Below are 21,309 nucleotides of genomic sequence, written 5' to 3'. Positions count from 1 at the left end.
ATATTGTCTTTTGAAATCTATGGTGCACGTATATATGCACTGCTCATTCCTCCATCTCCACGTCCTGCTGTCCTACCGTTTCCGCGTCGGCACTTTCCTCCTCTTCACTGCCGCTCTCCTCATCTAGCTCAGGAGGTCGGTTGGCAATAGAGGTCTTGAGTTCAGCAATTGTTTCCTGCACGCTCTCGAGCTGGTCCTGCAGGTAGAACTCGTCCCGCAGCTCCTTCTTGAGTTTGTTGAGCATGGTCTGGCACTTCTCGAAGAACTCGAGTGCATTGGGCAAGTCGTCCATGGCCCGGTAGCACGTCCCCACGAGGAACCAGAGCTCAGCGTTCTCGTCGTCCTCCTGCATCACGCCCTCCAGCACGTCGCACGCCTGTTCGTACCGCTCCACCTCGATGAGCATCTTGCCCGTGGCGGTGCGGAACTCCAGCGACGGCATGCTGTCTTCGTCGCAGTTCTCATTGAGACGCCGGAACGTCTCCTCCAGCAGGCCGTCGGCCGCCTCCTTGTTCTGCTGCACGAGGCGAAGGTTGGCCAGCGCCTGCGTGGGCTCCGGCAGCCCCACGTCGAACTTCATGGCCTGCTGGAAGTAGTTCTCGCAGCGAGACTCGGCCTCCTCGTGGTCACACAGGTCTGTCATGTAAAGCTCTCCCAGCGAGCAGAAGGCGTCGCAGATCTGCTTCTTGAGGGTGAGCGCCGCGGGCGTGCTCGGGTCCACATGTTGCTGCAGCTCCTGCTGCAGCTGGGTGATGCCCTGCGTCGTGTAGCGCTCGGCCTCCTCGCCCGTGACCAGCTGCGACAGGTAGAAGTACTTGGACGGGTTCTGGGCGGGCGCCAGCGCCACGCTCTGCTGGAACGCGGACAGCGCGCGCTCCGGGTTGTCCAGCTCCGTGCTCAGCTCGCCGATCGAGTCCAGCAGCGACGCGTTGGCCGGCTCCTGCAGCAGCGCCTTCTCGAAGAACTGCACGGCCAGCTCCGGCTGGCACTGGTCCACCAGCGCCTCCGCCTTGGCCACCAGCTCGGCCACCGAGTACTGCTGCCGAGCCATGGTGTCAGTCGATGCGGATGGCTTCAGTTTGCCGATTGATTGATGGGCGAGGAGCTCCAATGATGAATTGTACCAGTGAACTGGTACAATTGGGATGCAATGTACATGTACCGTGAAACCGGTACATAAAGCGAGTACTTTTAGTGGCATTGACAAATAGCGCGTACTTTATACTGGAGTCCGACACTACCGGTCTCGTCGGGTGGCATACTTGTCACGGCGACTCATGCGCTCTTGCTGCTGCTGCTTCATGTGGTGCTGCTTGCGATGAGATTGTCTTTGCTGCTCTTGCTGCGAAGATGGCCGTGGCAGCGCCTGTTGCCTCCTGCTCGAATTGGTCTTGCGCTCCTCGATCGAGTCGTGCTCGTACAAAACTACTGGTGTGGTGCTTGTGCGATGACGACCTCGCTCCGAGATATCCTCAAGGGTGTTGTCGCGGTACCGCTGACCTCGCTGCGTGTTGGCACTGAACGGGTACGCGTCAACCGTGAGTCGGTGGTGTGCCGGAGTGGTGTTGTTGTCCGACAGGATGGCGGTGCCATTGAGGGAGGTCTGCAATCCGCTCATGTTGGGCGAGTACTGGTACTGTCCTTCCACCCACAGGTCCGGCGTGATGTCCGTGTCCAGCACGCTGAGCTGCGGGGCGGCTTGGTGGGGGAGGTGGCCAACGATGAACGGCTCGTCCGGGTTGCTTGGGTCTTCAGAAAGTGCCTGCCGCCGGTTCCGTCGACCATACATCACCACGGCAATTACAGCCGCAATAGCGATGAGGGCCAGGACGGAGGCCACGATCACAAGTGTGGTCGGGGAGGAAGCCGTACCGGCCACCCCTTCACCGCCGGAACTGCTGTCACTGGTGCTTGACCCCGTCGGGAGACTGTCTATCGGACTCAACGTGCTGTTTCCAGACATCGAGCCGCTGCCTGACGAACCGCTGGACGACGAGGACTCTACTGAGTCCGACGCACTATTGTTGACGGGGATGATGAGAATCTCCTCGTTGGATCCCGAACCTTGGTAAATAATGCGCACGGTGGTATCGTTGGGGAGTATTTCCGACCAGTCCATGCTGTCGTTCACCTTAACATGCCCCACGCCACTGCCGTCGACGTAGCTGGTCGCGTTCGAGAGGAACGACATATCCACAGTCCTGAGAGAGCCCGAGCCAGCGTTGACGTCGTCTTCGTCGTCCACGAATACCTGTTCGCGGCGTTCCGCGCGCAGATTGCTAGCCGGCCTTTTGGCGACCGTCATGGTGATCGACCACCGGACTGACGCGGAGCGGAACCAGGGTCTGAGTCAATCGGCTGATCCAGCACGCTCGCACACAATGCAGAGAGATCTACAGTATGGTCCGGAAATGTGTGCGCATCGCGCGCGGCCACACGAGTAGAGGCAGTTCGCTCGTCTGTGAAAGCCCGCCGCGATGTGACCCGATCGGGGATTACGAAAGTGCAAGTCGCTGTCTGTAGGGTACACAGAAGCCAGCTCCGCTGCATTTGGCGGACTTCTTGCGCCGTCCTTATTCATCCAGATGTCGGGAAGAGTGAGTACAGGATCTGTCTAAAATGGCAGCGGATACCAAGGCTTCCGCATCGAACACCGTGCAGCTGAGTCGGCCGCCGAAGTCGGTGGCACCTGGCTCATGTCGAGAGCAGCGGTGAGTATCATCGCTGTCATTAACACAGTCACCCGTTACACTGCCGTCCGCGATCCCGAGGTGGAAGTACTTACTCCATTTTCTATATAAGTATATTGTTACTGCCGATTCTTGTATAGCGCTCCGCGATCAGCCCTGCCATTTCACTGAATGCCAACGCGACCGGGGACAAAGCCGAGCTGGTTTGAGCGACCCAGTCACAGTTGTAAGAACAGTTCACAAGTCGACCCTCGCCGGTGAAAATGCCTCGTCGGTCGAAATGTAAAGGAGACTCGGGAACCGGGGAACCGAAAGTATTCCCCACCGAAACTCGATGCAACCTTGCCTCTGAAAACCGCAGAGCACTGTTTGGTTGATGCATTTTCACAAAAGCAAGTTTTGTTCCTACTGTACGGTGTACAAGTCGAAGCCGCTGTTGCTTCTGCCGAGTCCCGCGTGGTTCAAGAGGGCGAACGAGCATCTGCTCCCGTGGAGTGCCACGAAAACATGGGAGGACGGCCATAGAAGAGCATCGTCACAAGCAAATGCCAAGTGCTCCGACGACAGTGTCTTGGGCACTGGTCATAGAAGGCAAGAACATACCCTTCATTCAGCCCCATAGACCCCAAGACTCTCGGCACGTATTGACTTCACGCTTCTTGGGTCGTGCGTCGCCACAGCTCCCCAGTTTGTGTCGAGCCTTCCAACAGCAGTATTTTCTTTCGCAGCGACCCAAACCAGCTGTCCCAACTCAATAAATTATTGTCCTAAACAATTCATTATTATCATCAATAATATTAATTACTGGCAGTTGAAATACAAATTAAATCATTTAAACAATTATCAATACATTATCTCTGTGGTCCACAAACAATTACGCAGTTTGAATTTCAAACACCCGCACGCCGCGCCTTCATCCTTCCTGCCGGCTCCACCTCCTTCCTCCCTACGATGCGGCGCACGACGCTCGGGCCCGTGTCGTCCTCGCAGCTCAACACTCGGTCCTCCATGCTGCGCCACCCGTCCACGCGGGTGTCGGTGCCCAGCAAGAGCGCGGCCATGGAGCGCCAGTCCATCGGCGTCGTGTCTCGGCGCGTCTCAAGTGCCGCCGGCCACTCGGCGCGCCGACCCCCCACGGGCCCGCGCGCCTCCGTGAACCCGCGCCAGTCCGTGGGAAACTCCGTCGCCAACCGACGCAGCAGCACGTACGGCTCGCGCGCGTCGGTGTCGGGCCGCGGCGGCGCGCGCGTGCTGGACCCGCGGCCCGTGAGCGACCGGTCGTACCTCAACAGCTGCGTGCAGGCGCTGGTGGAGTTCCTGAGCGAGCGCATGTACGACCAGACGCTGTCCCCGGCGCTGCTGAAGCGCGGCCCGTCCAAGAAGGACTTCTGCAACATGATCCTGTTCCTGTTCAAGCAGGTGGACCCCACCTTCGAGTTCGGCGTCAAGTTCGAGGAGGACGTGGTGCTGCAGTTCCGCAACCTGCGGTACCCCATCCCCATCAGCAAGACGTCGCTGGCCGCCGTGGGCACGCCGCACACGTGGCCGACGCTGCTGCTGTCCATTTCGTGGCTTATTGAGCTGCTCAGCGTAAGGATTAGGACAATTTTTTCCCTCGTATATTGTTATGGTTGCTGTGGACTGATGAGGCTTTATACTATGGCTGCTGCTGCTGGTGGTAGTACGACGAAGCTATCCAGCAGGCGAATGAGACGGAGCAGAGCGACGAGAACGATGAAGAGAACGGAGACAAGCCTTTCTTCAAGTACCTGGATGCGTCCTACCACGTCTTCCTAGCGGGCGAGGACGACAAGTTTGCGAAGCTTGAAAGTCAAGAGCGAGAAAAACTAAGTACGCAGGTTTCGTGTGTTTCGACATTTGACGGTTTTACTGACTCATAACTCTTGCCCCGCTGCAGTCGCGCGGAACGACATTGTCAAGCAGGAGACCAGTGAGTTGGAGCAACAGCGCGAGGAGCTGAAGAAGCGCATCGAGAAGGCCAAGAATGACAAGGTACGTCGGTCTAGAGCTGGGACATGCACTAGCCGATAGTGACTGACGAGTTCTATTGCACAACATCATTTCTGCCTACAGAATGCGCTATCCCTTCTGAACAAGAAGAAATCAGATTGCGTGAGTGACCTTGAAAAGTTTCGCAAGTTGGTGGGTAATTACGAAAAGCTCAAGGTCAAACTGGAGAAGAAGCTGGGATCTCTTTCTGAAGCTCGGCAGTCCTTTGGTACGTTTGGTCAACGTGAAGATTACTGGTAATTTCTGCTAGGTGCTGACTTCGATCATTTGTGGGTAAACAGAGGACGAACTCAGTGCTCGTCAGCAAGATATCCAAAGGTTGCACACCCGCATTGAGAACCAGGAATTATCTGCACACGACATCGATCAAATTGCCCAAGAACGGGCTCGACTCACTGACCAGCTTCATCAAGTGGGTGATCGTCAGAACGAAATCCAGCAACAGATCACTAAGGACGAGAATCGTGCTGCATCCATACGGGATAATGTGCGTACGAGTGTTGCTTAGCAGGAATGATATCTGCGGTCTAATTTTTCACCGCTGATGTCGTATACAGCTCGAGAATCAAGTTCACGAGTACAACAATACTTGCAAACGGCTGAAGATCATACCGCAGACAGCCAAGAATTCTCTCGGTTTTGATTACATCCTCATATTAGATCCAGATCTGGAAGAACTTGACGCAGTGTCCAAGTTAGCGCACCACTTGAAGACGGATGTTCGAAAAGCTGCGATCGAGCTAAAGCAAAACCGTATCGCGCGTGCCAATGCTGGTCTGGACGAAGCACTCGTGCTGGATGAACAGTTGCAGCAATGCGGAGACCAACTGAACATCGAGAGTCAGACTGAAAAGAGGTGGGAATCAGAGGTGAAGAAGTTCACCGAGCAAATGCGCAAAGAACGTGAAAAGCGTGACGAAAACCTCAGGCGGAAGATAGTGGCAACAGAAGAAGTGGAGATGAAGATCACTGATATCTCAAATGAGGACAACCTTGCTGAAGGAGAGCTCACGAGTCGCCAGTACCTGGTGGACCTGAAGAAAGCGTACGTTTCCTGCATGTATGGCCTGGCGTACGCAATTAATAACCTGTGTTTCAAATGTGTTTCACGTGCAGGTCGGTGGAAATGACAGAGACCTATCATGCATTGCTCGACAAGAACCGGCATGCTGTCACGAACGTCCTTATGGCATGCACAAACCACAAGGCCATCATGGATCGAGCTATTTCGTCTCTGGAGGCAGAGGTGAGCAAAGTAGAGCTTTGATGTACATGTATAGCGCGCCTGATTGTACTCGCTATCATCCATCGTCCGAATTTGACCCACGGCCTGTGGGGCCATGCAAATATTGTAGGAGTAACGAAGAAAATGATTTTATCATGCAGACTTGCCGTATCCTACGTAATGCTTATCCCGCCACTTGCAAACTGACGAATCAGCTAAACGCGTTATCTTGTCGTGGACAAGCTTCAGATAAGCTGTTGCTGATATTCACGCGCACTACGCATCCAGCGATGACGTGCGCAACACAAACTGGTCGAACCGCTCCTGCAGTTTCTGCCGCTGTGCCATGCGTCGCCGCACGAGACTCGAGCGATTCTGTTTCCAGAACCGGATCTCATCTTCAGGGATGCCGTGGTTTTCGTCGTCCGTATCCACGTCAAGTTCCGGCAAGGATGATGTGAACTGGTTAGACGCGTCCCAACCCATAGACGAGAGTAGCTGCCACTCCATGCGCTCGTCGTAGGTCAAATTCCCGCGAAGGCACGGTTCATCACACGTCGAGTCACATTGGTGCGTTTCCATCGGGTCCATGGATCTGCTGGAGTTGTTGAGATCATCGTCGTCACCTTGGCTGCTTAAAGAGTTGGTCGAAGATTGCGACGTCACGGTCTTACTACTATCCGATTGTTTGCGCGTTTTGGTCTGCTTCGGCTTCTGTTTGTCAGCCTGCTGACTCTTCTCCGATTCTGAACGATCTGCTTGTTTCAGTTTCGTAGCCGACTTGCGTTTTTTCTTTTTCTCTTTTCGCTTCTCCTTCTTCTTTGCCAACCTCCTAGACTCATCGTCTTCCTCTGCAAGCAATTGTTCCATCATTTCCTCCCCGTGGAGCGCCTCCACTGCTACATCAAAATTGCGGCGAAGTGTTGAGACAGCGCAGTGCACGAGCAATTCCTCAGAACGCTTTTCTGACCGAGACTTAGTCCACAAATTCTGAATCTTGTCCCAAATAACCATACCCAGACATATGAGAACTTCGTCCTGCGCCTCGGCGATCGTACGAGCGTGACGGTCACCCCAGTCGCCTACTACCTCTTGGTCTGCCCGCGACATCAGCTGGGACATAAACTCAATATTACAAGGCACAATGATCTGGTTCGTGGCGCGCGAGAACGCGAGTTCGTCGAACAAGTACGACGTGTAGTGCAGGTCGTCGCCATAGTCACTGTGTTCGTGGTGTTTTTCGGAGCACTCGAAGCCTCCGCAATCCTCGCAGTCATCTTCGCTACAACTGGACCCGATCAGCAGATCATACGCTTCTAATACCTTCTCCTTGCATCGACAACAAAAGCGATGGCGCCGCAGATAGCTCTCCAGATCTGTCAAGAATTGGTCCGAGTCGATATGAGAGAGATGCCGCTGGTGGTCCTCCGGGAGTTTATGCCACAACGCCTCAAACGCAGCCGGACGCGGGCGCCCGCGCACTCTCTGCGAGTGGAGCTGACACCGCGCCCGCGAGGTTCCTGCCTTGCTGTTGGGCTTGACGGGCTTGGCCAGCGTGGTGGCGGCCCACCGCTCTTGGTGGTAGAAGAGCGAGAAGGACGTGTCCGGGCTGTTGAGGTACGACTCGTTGAGTCGGAAGTTGCTGTCCTTGTCGAAGCACAGCCCCGAGCGACTGACGATCTGCGGCACGCGCACGACGCCGTCCACCAGCTTGTAGAACAGCGCCTCGGCGCTGTTGCGGCAGCCCGGACACGGCAGCAGGTCGGTGGCCGTCTGCAGGAACTGGTTCGCGTCTCCTCGCAGCGCCGCGACGCGCTCGCGGTCCGTCAGCAGCAGCCAGCGCTGTCACAACCACACCACACGCACGTCGTCGTTAGCTCCCGCTGTCGGTCGGGTCTCCTGCGCCTTCTGCCCGCCCTCACCTTGCGGAACTCGCGCGTCTCGGCGGCGCTGGGCTGGCACTGGCAGCTGCCGTTGGGGCCGCACTTGCCGCCGTCCGTGGGCTGTTTCGAGCCTGCAGCGTCTGGGCTCGGCTCGCGGTCGCACCCCGCCATGGCCATCAACTCGGTCACGCTTCTAATCTTCTCCCGCCAGATAAATCATTTTTTTTATACACAAGGTGAGCTCGGAGCTGTCGTACGCAGGGACGATGCACACGGAACAGCAAGCACGTAGACGCCAGGGCGCACCTTGACTGGGACCCCTCGGTCACTTGGCTACTCGCTCACTGACGGCCGAGCTTCGCGCTTCCGTCCTTCCCCGAAGATAATAGGCTTGCCGACGGCGGCCGCTTTGTATGGGGCCAGCACAAGCTCTCGCTCTCTATTAGCCCTGGCCCTAGCGGGTTTCGACCAATGATGCGGCTCGTCATATAAAAAGACGCCGGAAAACACTGCAAGTGCAACGACATGTACAGGCGATACCGTACGCTGAGTGAGCTAAATAGTGTTTTATGGCTGCCCCTCTTGCTCCTCCCGGCCCTGCCGAGCTTGCAACGTCTCAGCAATCTCGTGCAGTCGAGCGACCTTCGCGGGCCGCGTCAGGCGGCGCACCTTCTTGGGGAAATTGGGCAGGTCTCGCCAGTTGAAAAAGTCGGGCACGTGCTTGAGCTCCGGCGTGTGCTTCATCACCGACGAGTGCTTCGAGACGAAGTACGGCAGCAGCGCCAAGTGGGCGAACTCGTCCTCCATGTGCCACGTCAGGTTGCGCTCCAGCATCACGTGCGACCGACGCAGCACACGGATGTCGCTGTGGCTCAGCAACCGCTGCCGCGCCATCCGCTGCATCAGAGCCTCCGCTTTCTGCACAAGCCGGCAGCAAAGGAGAGAGCGAGTCTAAGTGTTAGCGCATTCCTCTCCTTCAACAATATCCGCGAGCCGCAAGCGCACAAACCTTTGCGCCTTGGACTGGCCTTGCTTTAAGTCCGATAACCGGGTCCAGCAGCTTCGGCCCGTCAGCAGGTGCCGCCTCCGATTTCTTCTTTTGCGCAGTCGGCTTCCCGACGCGATTGTTCATGCCGATCACCTTCCGGCACTTGAGTGCACCGCATAGGCACTCCGTGATCTCCTGCACACGCCAACTATTAGACATGATAGCACCACACTGTGTGAATCCGAACTACAACTCACAGCTTTGCTGAACGACTCGAACTTGTAGTCAAACGTCAGCTCCTCGCCAGTGAGGATATCGCGCAAAGCGAAAATTGCACACCGCTCTTCGCCATTGACGTCCCACTTCTCCACTCCGCAGTTCGGGTCGCAGCTGTGGTTGATGAAGCGCGCCCACCCGCCCATGCGCGTGGCATCAATGACCTCGCCGCCGCTCAACACCATCATGTAGCGATGCTTCTCATTATGGTAAAGCTGCATAAATACGAGTACGTTAGCCGCACAACAACCAAAACAGCAACTATGTTAGCAGCAAGCACGCACCACTCGTCGCATGTAGTACTCTTGCTCCGTCACGATCTCGCCCATATACTCGCCAACAAAGGAGCCCGCCTTAACGTTCTCCAACAGCCTCAAGCCGAGACCTTTCATTCCACAATCAACGAGCTGCGTGGACGGCATGGCACCGCGCTGTATCCTCATATTATCGCATCGATCGCCACACTTACAGAACCCCGGTATACACTCCACCAAAGCCTGCACACATCCGCGAGCAAATATCGTGAAAACTATTGACACAATGTATTCCAGGCTCCAGACTCCAGCTGTGAAACTTACCGCTCGATTTAAGCAGTCATCAAGACATCCCATCTCGTTCTCGTTCGTTGGAGGCTTGCAGGAGCAAATGGTCACTTCGTCCTAACAGGCGCAAGCCGTAAAACACGACGGGTTATCCCCACTCCACGGCAACTCCAGCACCCGACAACTGGCCGAGCGCAACGAACGCTTTGCAGCTACGGGGCAGTCCCAGCAAGTACCTCGGCCAGTTTGCGCTCTTTCCGCTGCACGTAGACATTGTGTTTAATGATCTGGATCTCTGCCAGCGCCACCTCGATGGAACGCGTCCCCGACACGCGGCTGGCACGGAACGCTTGCTCCCGGTCGCCGTCCCTAAGGTTTGATCACAGTTATCTCAGCACCTCAGGCACTATAAGTGGTGCAACGAATACCGCTAGATAGCTAGCGATCTCTACTACATGGAAACCTAAGGTTTCTCTCGGGATACGTACAGCGAGAGCGCAGACAAGTCGCCAACCGCGTCCTCCTCCTTCGGCGGCGCCTCCTCTTTCGTGACCTGCTCCATCGAGACGGAAAGTGGCAAGCTTTTATGTGGTCGAAACCGTCTATCATTGGCTGAAAATCGATCTTGCGTCGAGCCAATCAACGGCGGCCGAGAGCAATCTCGAGGCGACACTTGAAAAGCATGGAGCTGCTCGCGGACGCGGCCTGGCAGTGGCGCCCCAGAGCGACGCTCACGGCTGCGGACTCGTGCGGACGATGCACAGTGTTCGCCTTGCAGTATAGCGACTGCGCTGTGCTTCGTGTGCGCTGGAACGCCGACTATCCGTCCCAGACAGGCGGATTTACAGAGGCTCAAGTGGATTCGGAGCTGCTGGAGCGCGATCTGGAGCTGCACGGGCACGCGGAGCGCGTCGTCTGTGTTGAAATCTACGACAGAGATCCGTCAGTTGTGACTCTGTGTTCTGCCTCTCGAGACTGGTGCGATTGGGTTTGGGATCCTTTGGATGTTGGGGTTGATATGGCTGACAAAAGTGAAGCGCAGTATTATTGTGTGGCATATCACGGGAAGGTCACGCGTGACGCAATGCATTATAGTGGAAAACTTACCTGCAGAGCCAGGGTGGGTGACATTCGATGATACAGGTACATTGGCGGCAGTGGCGAGTGAGCGGGATGTCAAGATATTTATTATCGAGAGGAAGGAAGTGCTGGTCACGCTGGAGGGACATCTAGCCCGCGTACGTGTTGCTTCGGTTGTATTGAGAAATGTAGATGATGAAACTTTCATAGTTGAGTGTTAATGACGGTTGCACCAGGTGACAAAAGGAAAATTCCACCCAATTCACCACCATTTGCTGATCACTGCATCAGAAGATCGAACATTCAAGGTATACACTTGCGGGATATGATCGCATGGCTGATATACTAAGATATGTGCGCAGATTTGGGACCTAGCTGCAAGAACTCTGTGGTTTCAATCAGCCGTACTTTCAGCGTTTCCGATTCTTTCGATCGCGCTTAACCCAGTCAATGGGGACGCTGCTTTTGGATTTAGCGATGGATCCTTAAAGATCTTCGCGCTCTTGGACGGTTATGCGAAAGAGCTCACTGCATTCAATGTTGAAACTTTTCTACGCAAAACATTGCGCCGAAAGCAGGTCTGTCCACCACGCCATTTTCGAAATTTAACTATATGGTTACTTACTGGCATGCCTGCATTTGCGCTGGTCGGAAGGAAGTCGAAGAGGAAGCACGTCAAGAAAAGCCCGAAGTCATCAGTTCTCTTCCACCATGGGCACGAAGTGAAAAGGCACAGAAATCTTCGAGTGCTGTTGGTGTACCTGCTACTTACGGGTCTATTGACGGTCTTGCTCAAACCGACGAAGACCAAGCTAATACGGAAATTTCTGGCCCAGCTTTATCGATGGAGTACGTGTGCGTGAGTCGCACAACATCCGGGCTGTCCAGATCCACCCAAGAACTGCAGTTCAACAGCCACCACGATCGCGAGTTACTCGACTATAAACAGTTTCTCGTTGTTGGCGTTCCTGGTTACCTCCTGAGCGTGAATGCGTACTCATACGAGATTGCGATCGTTCATGACTTTCAGCAAGCTATCGTGGTAAGAAATGGTGTTCAACAGTCGCTTGATCCGATCTGCATGGCGAAGGACTTCACCTTCTACCATCCACCGCGTTCAAGCCATCTCCAGTGCGGCGTGATGAGCGCTTTTCAGCCCTGTTATACTATGCTAAGTACTACAATCACAGCCAGCAGCCCTCGAACAGGCAATCAAGCGGAAGTCGGAACACCAAGCTACTACCCAAATTTTCAAGAGCGAAATGCTCCCGACGAGGCCAACAACTGGGTGTCCATAATTCCACGGGGCCCGCCACCACAGGATAGTGTGTTGAGTATGCCGCCTCTTTCGGCAAAGAAGACGCCGCCAAAAGATGCTAAGAATCTGGACAAGCCCGTCACATTTCACACTCGAATCAAGTCGTCTGGGTATGGGTCCTCTGCGACCCCGTTCTATCCGAAGCGAACACCACCGAAATCGCGCACGTTGACGCGCAAAGCGACTTCTGGATCCCGAGCAAAGCGTACTGATTCGTCTACATCGGTCGGAACATACTTGAAGGAATATCCGACCAACTGTGGTCTACTGCAGCACTACCAGTCGAAGAATGCGTTGCCACCCAAGACTCTGCACCAAGGTGCAATTTTACACGTGGAGTATTCAAGTGACGCCAAGTGGCTTGCAACGAGTGGCAACGACCGGGTGGCCCAAATTTGCAAGTTGCCATTTAGCCGATTCGGAGGAGAAGGCAATATGTTGATCGGGCATGATCAAGCAGTGCGTGCCATTCACTGGAGCCAGAACGATCGAATGCTCGTGACCGTCGGCAGTGATAGGACAAGTCGTATGTGGCTAACCGAAAGCGATACGTCCTCGCTTACACTTCAGGGAATCGCACCACCCTCGGGTATTGCTGCTGCTGCAGCCGCAATGGGGCCGATGTCCAGTGCCAAGAAGGCCATGAGACAAGAGATTGTGGAGGCGCGATTTTTCTACATGGACAAGTTTCTGCTATCGGCGTGTGGCAACCTCGTGCGGCTACACCAGTTTGAATTGGATGAGGTGTACGCTCGTGCTTCGAGCAGCAAGGCAAAATCTGCCAAGAAGAAGAACGATGCTGAAGTACTTGAGAACAGGAGTCGCAAGAAGCGGGTCGCACAATGGAGCTTCGACGATATGCAGAGCGTGACCAGCCTTGCCTGTGTGAACGGGGCCTTTTTGTCGTCCGTGGCGGTACTTGCGGGGTCGGACCGCTCGCTGCGGGTCCTGGACGTCGGTGCCGGTGGTGGGGGTCGTACTGTCCGCGTGGTGCGCGACGCACACAGCCGTGCCGCGCACACAGTAGCACTGCCTCGACCAACGTGCTATGCTAGTCATCCAAGCAACTTCTACGACCTCTTGCTGAGCAGCGCGCCAGACAGCACCACGCATTTGTGGGATATTCGCGCCGACAACTGTGTCATGCGCTTCTGCGAACACGTCAACCGCGTCCAGGCACTGGGCGTTGCCTTCAGTCCATGCATGCGGTACGTGGCTACGGGTTCCGAAGACCGGGCTGCGTACATCTACGACATTCGCACCGGCCGCCGTCTTGTCAAGCTCAAAGGCCACACTGACGTGGTAACAAGCGTCGACTTCAACCCGCTGCACCCGCAGCTAGCCACAGCTTCATCCGATGGGACGGTTCGGTTCTACAGCAGTGAAACATCGGACTAACAACCTTTAACAAAAGGAAACTGCGCGAATATATTTCAACACAAATGCATTAGAACACAATGGAACCATGCGCATTGCAATGCGGGCAGGCAAGCGCAGACATCTCGAGGCAGGCAGAAGCCGGCAAGGAAGCTAGCTACAGCTACAACTCATGTCTCCCAGTTCAAAATCTACGGTCGATTTCTGCACTCGTCCTCGAGAAGCCAACCACCAAGTCGAAACGCAGCTAGGTTTACACGCGCACAGCGGGGGAGTTCACGAACGAGCCCTCCTCCATGTCCGGGTCGTCGCTCTTAGCCTTGGAGCTGTCCATCAGACCCTTCCGCTCCTTGGGGGCCTTCTCCTCCGTCTCCGTCTGCAGGTTGTCGTCCTCCACAGCGTGCTCGGCCTTGGCACCGGCAATTGTGCGCTCCAGATCCTTCTGAGCCTTGCGCTTGCGCATGACGAAGACGATCAGAACGACAATGACCGCAATAAGCGCCACCGTAGCGGAACCAGCAATGGCAACCTCCTCCGTGTCGAACTCCTCCAGCCTAGACAGGAAGTCAGTCTTCACGGCTTCGACATCAGTCGAGTTACCGTTGCTGGCGTGGATGTGCTTCATGGGCTGGGCGAGGAACTTCTTACGCTGCGACGGGGTCATGCACTCGGGCACCTCCTCCTGGATGCGCAGCCAGTTGACGATTTCGCCCTCCTCACGGTGACCGCACTCAGTCAGAAGCAGACGCTTGCCCTCCGGGATGAAGTTGAGGATGAAGCGACCCTGGGTCTCGTCCTCACCGTTCTTGGTGCAGTTGATGTAGGCGACAACGTGGTACGAGAAGCGTCCGTTCTCCTCGGCCTTCTGCTCCACAGCGTTCATGGTCATGTTGAAGGTGTCGCACACCTCCGTGTCGTTGTAGGAGATGAAGGCGTACAGAGAGGCCTTGATCACAAGCAGCGGAGGGTCGTCGTACACGCTGACCCAGCCGTCCTCGTTGCGCAGGTCGATCTTGTCGATCTCGGCGCTGCCCTCCGAGGAGCCGTCAATGATACCCTCGTTCTTGTTACCCTTGATCTTCTTCTCGCTCACGCTCGAGTCGATGGCGGGTTCCGGGGTAGTCTCCACGTCCTCCGTGGTGGTAGCCTTGGACTTCTTTCCCGAGGCGGCAGGGGCCTTGGTGGACTGCGACATCTCCTCATCCTCAACAGGTGCAGGCGTAGACGAAGATTTCTTCTTCTTCTTCTTAGGAGCCTTCGTCTTGGGCGAAGCCTCCGCCTCCGCCTCCTTTTCGGCCGCGCTGGGTGCCTTCGTCTTGGGCGCGTCCGTGGACGATTTTTTCTTCTTCGCCTTCTTCTTGGGCGCCTTGGTGGCGTAGTCATCGTCGTCGTCGTCGATAGGCGCGGCGAGAACACGCGTCTCGTGCGCCGAGTTGATCATGGCGGCGTCGAACGCGGCCACGTTGCGCTCCGTGTTCACGGCCACTGTGTTGGCCTCCGTGGAGGCCGGCAGCGAGAAGGCCGAGATGGCGGCAGCAGCCAGTAGCGCCGCGCGGAACACTCCAGAGATGCGCATGGTCAGTTAGATAGGGGGTCTCTAGCTGGAGTCTGCCGGGCTCGAGGGGCTCGAGGGAAATTGGAGATTGATGGGGACGGCTACGTGGGCGCTTCCGAGCCAAGCCATGCCAGTGCACAGCAACATTGCCTCTCGCCCCGAGCCAAGCCGGCCCAATCAGCGCGCCGCGATGGAACTGAATTCAGGGTATGCTTTCTGACAGGAACTCTGCCATACGCTGCGCGGTTGACTGGATGATCGCTTTGCGCGGGGCAACGGCGGGTGGAAGGTCGCACTTTAGAAACCAGATTGCGGTACGCGCCGTCGCCATACAAACACCAAGTGCTTTTGGTGGTTAAGTGCGGGGAGAGAGGGGACGGGGCTAGGGTTACAAGATGTGCACAACTGGACGCTGGCGGCAATCGGAGCCGGGGTCAGGACTTGCGGCGCAGCGCTGCCACCTGTCGCCCTGCTGCCCTCGGTGATCTTCTACCCGCGCCAACTCTGCCAGCGCAGCGTGCGCGGGCGGTCATGCCCGAAAGCACAAGCAGCCGGCGACGGTATACGAGACCGATGCGGCAACGCCAGATGGCTGCGTCTATCAGATAGAAGTGCAGTGACGTCGGTCAACTCCACTTGACCGTTTCAGGCCGCGGCTGGGCCGAACCGGAGGGTGCTGTTGCTTCAAGGCGGCAGGGCTCTACAGCGCTGGGCCTCTCGCCGCCCGATCTCAGTGATTGCCGCGATGACAACGCCTGTCGCCAGAAAAGAAGCGCCGCGGGGCGGGCGGCAACCTGTACGCGGGCATCTTCCGACTGGGGAGCCCGCACGCAGCGGAGACCGAGCTCGGCTCGCCGCAGCCACGTACGTAGGAGCTGGGCGACCTGGACTCTACGCCAGAGCGTGGGACGCGAACGGGATTCAACGCGGCGACGCGTCCAATTGCGCGCGCCTCGTCCAATCAGCGCCCGCTGCGTGTCGTTTGGATCTCGCACTTAGCCGGGCGTTTGTAGCCATGACGCAAATGTTGATGCTGGCTGGTAAATGGTTAACCGGGGCACTTAGTGATCCTCACTCCGGTTGTTCCAACCGTTCCCTCGACCGCTTGAGCTGCCCAGAGGAAGTCGCAGTAACAAAGTGAGCGAAGTCCTCGCGGCAAGCAGGACGACCCTTCCTTCATGTTGAAGCCGTTGGCAGATTAGTGCAATTTAAAACGCGTCGTGGCCTTTCGCACGCCACCATGGCCAGAGCGGAAGATCAGCGGCAGCGCACCAGCGACGACAGCGAAAGCGACGACAACAGTAGCGGCTACGACTCCGATAGCACCGGCGACGATAACGACAGCGATGGCAGTGACTATGGCAGTGAGGTCGAGGCAGACGGCGAGTCCGACGATTTGGAAGAGGCCGCCGCCCAGCAGCAGCGTGTGCGGGCGGACGTGGACGAGATGCGGAGCATGATGGCCGACATGGACGCTGTCAGGGCACGGTTGCAGCTGCGCTTCGCCGCCGAGCGCCAGGCGAGGAAAGACCGGATTGCGCGAATGGATCGGGAGCGCGAGGTGCAGGACGCCGCTCGCCGCAGGGCGGAGGAGGAAGCTCGCGCTCGTCAGGTGGAAGCGGCAGTACAAACGGATGCCATTGCCGCCGGCGGTGGTGTCTCGCAACAGCAGACGCAGATGTCACAGAGCGGCTCGGGTCCGCCACACCTTGCCGCCGATGATGCTGCTGGCCGTGGACGCAGTCTATCCGCGGTTGATGGCGTCGAGGGGTTTGCTGACGACGCCCCAAATAAAGCCAAGCCAGCTGGCTTAAGCTTGTACGATCTGGTGAAGGCCTCTGGGATCGGCCCGTCGCGGAAGGTGCGCTCCTCCGTTCGTCAGGCAGATCCTCCTGTGGCACTATCACCTGCTCATGCATCCAACGAGCACGAGTTGGCGGCCACCGAGCGAAAGGGACACGTCCACGAGCAGGGCCCTGGTCCTGATGCGAAGCGGGAATGGGATGGCGTCGATTCTCAGTTGAACCATGACCGAGACAGCGTGCTGGAAAACGACAGCGGCCGCCAGTCGCGCCACCACCCTGCAAACATCGATTCGATGCGCAGTCACTTGCTGCTGTCGAAAGGCGGACACTCGCTGCAATTTCCGCCCCGCAGCGATGAAAACTCGCCCTCCGTGAGCAACAGCCTCGTCTCGTCCGGAGCTGGCAGTGACTGCCGCAGTCAGTCCGCAGTCTTGTCGGACCTGACTCAACGACGCGACCACCGGTTCAACGCTGCCGCTCTGCTCAGCGCGAGTAAGCGCGTCCCGGGCTCACCTGCCGTCGATGACGACGACAAGGGCAAGACGGACGAGCAGCGAGAGATGGAGGCTATACAGTTCCTGCTCTTCAGCGGTGGCTGCCGCTGAAGAGCGTGTCGGTGGTGCAGCCAAGTGCGTCATCGCTATGCGCCCATCACTTAACTTCAAGTGCCTCTAATACAACTCATTCATGAGTTCGTGTCTATGAGCTCCGCAGTCAAAAGCATAGTGAACCTGCCTGCCTTCTTAAATACTGCATTAGAACATTCGCATTCCGTCGTCCAATCTCGCCACGAACAATGTCACGTCGGGGCTAATGCGCACGTTCCTTGCACCGCATTGGCGGAGAATATGTCGCTTTTGTTTCGTCCGCAGGAAGCGCATTGTCCCTGAGTTGAGAGAACGTCGTCGTCGCGCGCGCGCTTCGACAGCTAGCTGGCGCCACCATGGCCGAGTTCGTGGAGATGATCCTCGCCCAGGTGCGTCGCCGTGCTGTGCGCTGTCCTCTGTTGTGCATGACGCCGCGCTTTGCGGCGCTCAGGGGCGTCTAAGGGCTCACTTTATGTTGCGTTCGGGCCGTGTTCAGATTATCGGCAACATCTCGACGGCGCTGATCCTCGTCCTCATCTACTTCAACTTCCTGCTGTTCGAGAACTACCTGCGGCTCATTGTCTGGGCCATTCTGTGCAGCCAGGCGCTGCGTCAGGCCAAGAACAACGTCATCTCGGTGCTGCAGTACCTCAGCGACGACGCCGACGTGGAGCGCTACGTACGAGGCAGTGCACTGCGTTGTTGAAGGGTCCGGCAAAGCAGCTAGGGAGACTGACAGTGTTGCTGTGCTGTGGTGACCAATAGGGCTTCCTGACGTGCGTGTTCTCTAAGTCGGCCGAGATCTTCATCAGCCACCCGCACGACGGGTCGCGCCGCACGGCCAAGGAACTGTTCCTGAACTACGGCATCTTCTTGTTCTCACTCATTGGCGCCGTGTCCATCTGGATGCGCATGTACTCGTGGGTGTCCTTCTTGAACGTGATCATTGGCTTCTGGATCGCGGCGCTGAGTCTGATCAAGATCCTGGACCGCCGCATATTCTACTACCGCTACTTTTTCTCGGATGAAGTGCTCGTCTCGGTGCTGCTTATCCTTGGATTCTTTATTACGGTGCGATGTGTGATGACTGCGTGGCACTTTGATTGCTTTTGCTTACATTGCTGGTCTGTCGATGCTTGTGAGTAGGGCGCGTTCGTCATTCTCTTTCTGGGGACCGAGAGCTATCTCGAAGGAAGTCGTGCGGCTACTGACTTGTCGGATTGGGTGCAGGAGAACTTTATCAACGATGAACGAACTCGACAGGTCTGGAGTGAGCAGGTTGAAAACAGCCGTGCCATGATATCGCAAGCTATCAGCGGCGTTGAGAATAACTACAACGACACAATGTGGTGGCCACCGTTGAAAAGTTTGGTCAAGACGTACTACTTGGACGCGAAATCCAGCGACGGAAACGTTACTGCACACACATCACTCTTTTCACGACTGAGTCTACCCGAAAACATGACACTAATTCAAGCGGTGTCTTTTGCGTACTCAAAAGTGGATTCGGTAAATTTGACATCAGTGCAACTCACTGATTGGACATCCAAGGGGCTGGAAGTGAGTAGCATCGCCGTTGGGTCTGTCGCACAGCTGGTGTTTCTGGTTTGCACGCTGTTGATTGCGTTTGTTAGTCTCGGTATCCGCTCGTTCTTCTTGATCTCGTCAATGTTCTACCTGCTGTGCATGAACTGGGATCCTATCGAAAGACTTGTTCAAGACTTGCTGCCGATTCAAGTTCACAAGAGGCCAGAAGTCGTTCGATCGCTACGAAAAGTGATTGAGGGTGTTTTCTTTCTACCGCTGAAGATGGCGAGTATTCATGCGATCGTTACCATGGTCTCCTTTACTATTGTGGTGCGTACCTCCTTGCGATGGTTGCGGTTTTGTCTTGCTTTTCGACTTACACGTTGTGTTTGCACCCTGTTCATTGACAGAATGCGGATTTCATGTACCTCGCGACAACAGTCACCTTCTTTATCTCGATCGTGCCCATCATTCCTCCTTACCTGGTGTGCGTTCCGTGGGTGGTCTCGATTGGGCTTACGTCTTCTGTCGTAAAGGCACTTGCCCTCTTCGCGGTCCAATATGTGGCCTTCACTGTGCTGGATGAGATGCTCTACGAAAAGAGTATCGTAGCGCTGAACGCATACGTATCCGCCCTGAGTGTGGTGTTCGGCGTCTACGTGTTCGGCTTTGAGGTGAGTGTGCTTTGGGTATCTTCTCGTTATAAACGTATCATACTAATAATTTCTTCTGTGCTAACGTCAAAGGGTGTAATTTTTGGCCCCTTAATCGTATGCGGAGTGACACTTGCGTACGATGTGTCGAATCACGGCATCCAAGCTGCACAAGATGAATATGGTAAATCCGATGAGGCTAAGCAAGACAGCCTGCTGGACGGCAGCGACGGAGAGGGCTCACATAGCACCTCGTCCTCGGTAGATGGTGATGACCACGAAAAGGAAAAGGAGTCTAGTGGGCTATCCGGGGAGGACGAAGATCAAGGATTGAACACCAACATATTTTCGAATGCGATGTATCGAGTGATCTCGGGCCCTCTGGTGGATCGCGTTCGCCGACGCCTCTCGATCGATATCGCCACAGAAGGGTCTGTTTGCGTGACTTTGGTTGTTGAAGGCTTAAAAACCACACGAAAAGTCCGTTTTGTGGTAAACAAGTCGTGGTCCCAGAAAACGCTGCACGACAACATCCGCCGAATGCTTCACGTCCACAGTGTTGACTGTAAGTTTGACAGTGTCAAATTGACACCTTGGCCTGCAATTGATGACTCGCAGCAGTGAGACTAACGTACGATGCATTGATGTTTGTGTAGGCATTAGCACCGCGGATGGAGTTGAAGTGTTGTCTCCTCTTCACATTGTGGCGGATGAAGTGCTGCACGTGAAGGTTCGTTCTAAACATCGTCTTCACCTGTATACAGACTCCTACTCGGACTCGCACGGACGAGTATCGTTCCCAGTTCGCACACTGTCCCCGTCATACCACGGAATACGGACCAGCGTTCCTATACCAAGCAGTGGCGATAAGTCTGCGAAGAAAAGTAGTGGTACTCCGCCTAAGCTGAAGCGAGCCGGATCACTAAGCCCCACAGTTTCGCATGGGTCCACAGGAGGGCAGCGACAGCTCCATCAGCGCAAGAGCGGTGGGGTGACAATTCCATACGACGGGGGATTGAGGAGAAGAGGCAGTTATAGCGGAGTGACCGTGGCAAGCGGTGCCTCCACCCAGCTTCCTGCCGCCCGAAGATCTACTACTAATTCATCGTCACGCGAAAACTCTGTACCGCAACCGAGTCCAAGTCCGCTTGTCACCAAAGGTTTATCTACATCGACGGCGTCGCTAGCTCAAGACTACGAGCTTTTGTCACCAGACGAAGGTTTCTACACTCCAGGAAAACCGTCGTCAAGTGATGATGGAGAGGGCTTCAACAACGCAGACGCCTCCACGGATGTGAGCAGCGTATTGGACCTGCCGTCTCCCGCAAGCGTGGGTTCCTCAAAGAAAGGGAAACCAAAACTAAACTTCGTAGATTTGAGCGACTCCGGCAGCTTTACGACTTCGCCAGTGTCGTGCGATGCCCGTGACCCGTTTGGTGGCGCGGATGATGATAATGACGAAGCTGAAGAGAGCGTCGCGGATGAGACAGCAGAAACAGCATCGGAGGTAAAGCCACTGGAAAAAGCTAATCGCAGAATCTCGTTGAAGACACGCCAAGGCGCGAAGCTTATCTTCTCGCCGCTCGCAGTTGATCCAAAGAAAGCTCCAGCGAGGAACTATTCATCATCGGGGGATGAAGGCGAAAAAGAGAAGTAAACGCCTTTCAGGGTGAGCGAGGAACTATTCGTCATCGGGGGATGAAGACGAAAAAGAGAAGTAAACGCTTTTCAGGGTCACTTGATTTTAATGCATGGTAGATAAAGAGCAAGTT

The 21,309-nt window shown here is 55.9% G+C and overlaps 9 protein-coding genes across 10 annotated transcripts; 4 read left to right on the top strand and 5 right to left on the bottom strand.

Annotated features, from left to right (window-relative positions):
• Nucleotides 1-43: 43 nt before the first annotated feature.
• Nucleotides 44-1,051, bottom strand: IUM83_04475 (putative assembly chaperone of rpl4; the record flags this gene model as incomplete). The annotated part of the gene is made up of 1 exon (XM_067928559.1): nt 44-1,051. One exon carries the CDS (start codon nt 1,049-1,051, stop codon nt 44-46), a length of 1,008 nt encoding a protein of 335 aa, XP_067792562.1.
• A 186-nt stretch (nt 1,052-1,237) lies between these two features.
• Nucleotides 1,238-2,305, bottom strand: IUM83_04474 (uncharacterized protein; the record flags this gene model as incomplete). The annotated part of the gene is made up of 1 exon (XM_067928558.1): nt 1,238-2,305. The coding sequence occupies one exon, from the start codon at nt 2,303-2,305 to the stop codon at nt 1,238-1,240; it is 1,068 nt and encodes a 355-aa protein (XP_067792560.1).
• A 1,336-nt stretch (nt 2,306-3,641) lies between these two features.
• Nucleotides 3,642-5,988, top strand: IUM83_04473 (Kinetochore protein NDC80; the record flags this gene model as incomplete). The annotated part of the gene is made up of 7 exons (XM_067928557.1): nt 3,642-4,280; nt 4,373-4,541; nt 4,609-4,703; nt 4,785-4,929; nt 5,003-5,208; nt 5,279-5,766; nt 5,838-5,988. The coding sequence occupies 7 exons, from the start codon at nt 3,642-3,644 to the stop codon at nt 5,986-5,988; spliced, it is 1,893 nt and encodes a 630-aa protein (XP_067792642.1).
• A 234-nt stretch (nt 5,989-6,222) lies between these two features.
• Nucleotides 6,223-8,006, bottom strand: IUM83_04472 (Gametogenetin-binding protein 2; the record flags this gene model as incomplete). The annotated part of the gene is made up of 2 exons (XM_067928556.1): nt 6,223-7,788; nt 7,869-8,006. The coding sequence occupies 2 exons, from the start codon at nt 8,004-8,006 to the stop codon at nt 6,223-6,225; spliced, it is 1,704 nt and encodes a 567-aa protein (XP_067792563.1).
• A 390-nt stretch (nt 8,007-8,396) lies between these two features.
• Nucleotides 8,397-10,197, bottom strand: IUM83_04471 (histone-lysine N-methyltransferase ASH1L; the record flags this gene model as incomplete). The annotated part of the gene is made up of 8 exons (XM_067928555.1): nt 8,397-8,747; nt 8,839-9,012; nt 9,075-9,308; nt 9,378-9,478; nt 9,563-9,590; nt 9,672-9,752; nt 9,872-10,004; nt 10,124-10,197. 8 exons carry the CDS (start codon nt 10,195-10,197, stop codon nt 8,397-8,399), a joined length of 1,176 nt encoding a protein of 391 aa, XP_067792564.1.
• Nucleotides 10,198-10,317: 120 nt separating this feature from the next.
• Nucleotides 10,318-13,431, top strand: IUM83_04470 (uncharacterized protein; the record flags this gene model as incomplete). The annotated part of the gene is made up of 6 exons (XM_067928554.1): nt 10,318-10,613; nt 10,678-10,873; nt 10,952-11,023; nt 11,078-11,293; nt 11,371-11,574; nt 12,604-13,431. 6 exons carry the CDS (start codon nt 10,318-10,320, stop codon nt 13,429-13,431), a joined length of 1,812 nt encoding a protein of 603 aa, XP_067792643.1.
• A 232-nt stretch (nt 13,432-13,663) lies between these two features.
• Nucleotides 13,664-14,986, bottom strand: IUM83_04469 (uncharacterized protein; the record flags this gene model as incomplete). The annotated part of the gene is made up of 1 exon (XM_067928553.1): nt 13,664-14,986. The coding sequence occupies one exon, from the start codon at nt 14,984-14,986 to the stop codon at nt 13,664-13,666; it is 1,323 nt and encodes a 440-aa protein (XP_067792591.1).
• Nucleotides 14,987-16,205: 1,219 nt separating this feature from the next.
• Nucleotides 16,206-17,375, top strand: IUM83_04468 (uncharacterized protein; the record flags this gene model as incomplete). 2 transcript variants are annotated; one of them, XM_067928552.1, is made up of 2 exons in its annotated part: nt 16,206-17,141; nt 17,258-17,266. In XM_067928552.1, the coding sequence occupies 2 exons, from the start codon at nt 16,206-16,208 to the stop codon at nt 17,264-17,266; spliced, it is 945 nt and encodes a 314-aa protein (XP_067792806.1). The 2 variants fall into 2 exon arrangements, with proteins under 2 accessions (XP_067792806.1, XP_067792805.1); XM_067928551.1 differs by having other exon boundaries at nt 16,206-17,375.
• A 338-nt stretch (nt 17,376-17,713) lies between these two features.
• Nucleotides 17,714-21,258, top strand: IUM83_04467 (uncharacterized protein; the record flags this gene model as incomplete). Its single annotated transcript, XM_067928550.1, has 10 exons — nt 17,714-17,746; nt 17,854-18,036; nt 18,123-18,428; nt 18,504-18,703; nt 18,992-19,214; nt 19,295-19,558; nt 19,631-20,102; nt 20,194-20,267; nt 20,610-21,177; nt 21,242-21,258. 10 exons carry the CDS (start codon nt 17,714-17,716, stop codon nt 21,256-21,258), a joined length of 2,340 nt encoding a protein of 779 aa, XP_067792729.1.
• Nucleotides 21,259-21,309: the final 51 nt, after the last annotated feature.

The sequence above is a fragment of the Phytophthora cinnamomi genome (genome assembly GCF_018691715.1).
Source record: "Phytophthora cinnamomi strain GKB4 chromosome Unknown Contig33, whole genome shotgun sequence".
Classification (NCBI taxonomy): domain Eukaryota; phylum Oomycota; class Peronosporomycetes; order Peronosporales; family Peronosporaceae; genus Phytophthora; species Phytophthora cinnamomi.
This window is presented reverse-complemented; position numbering and strand designations above follow the sequence as displayed.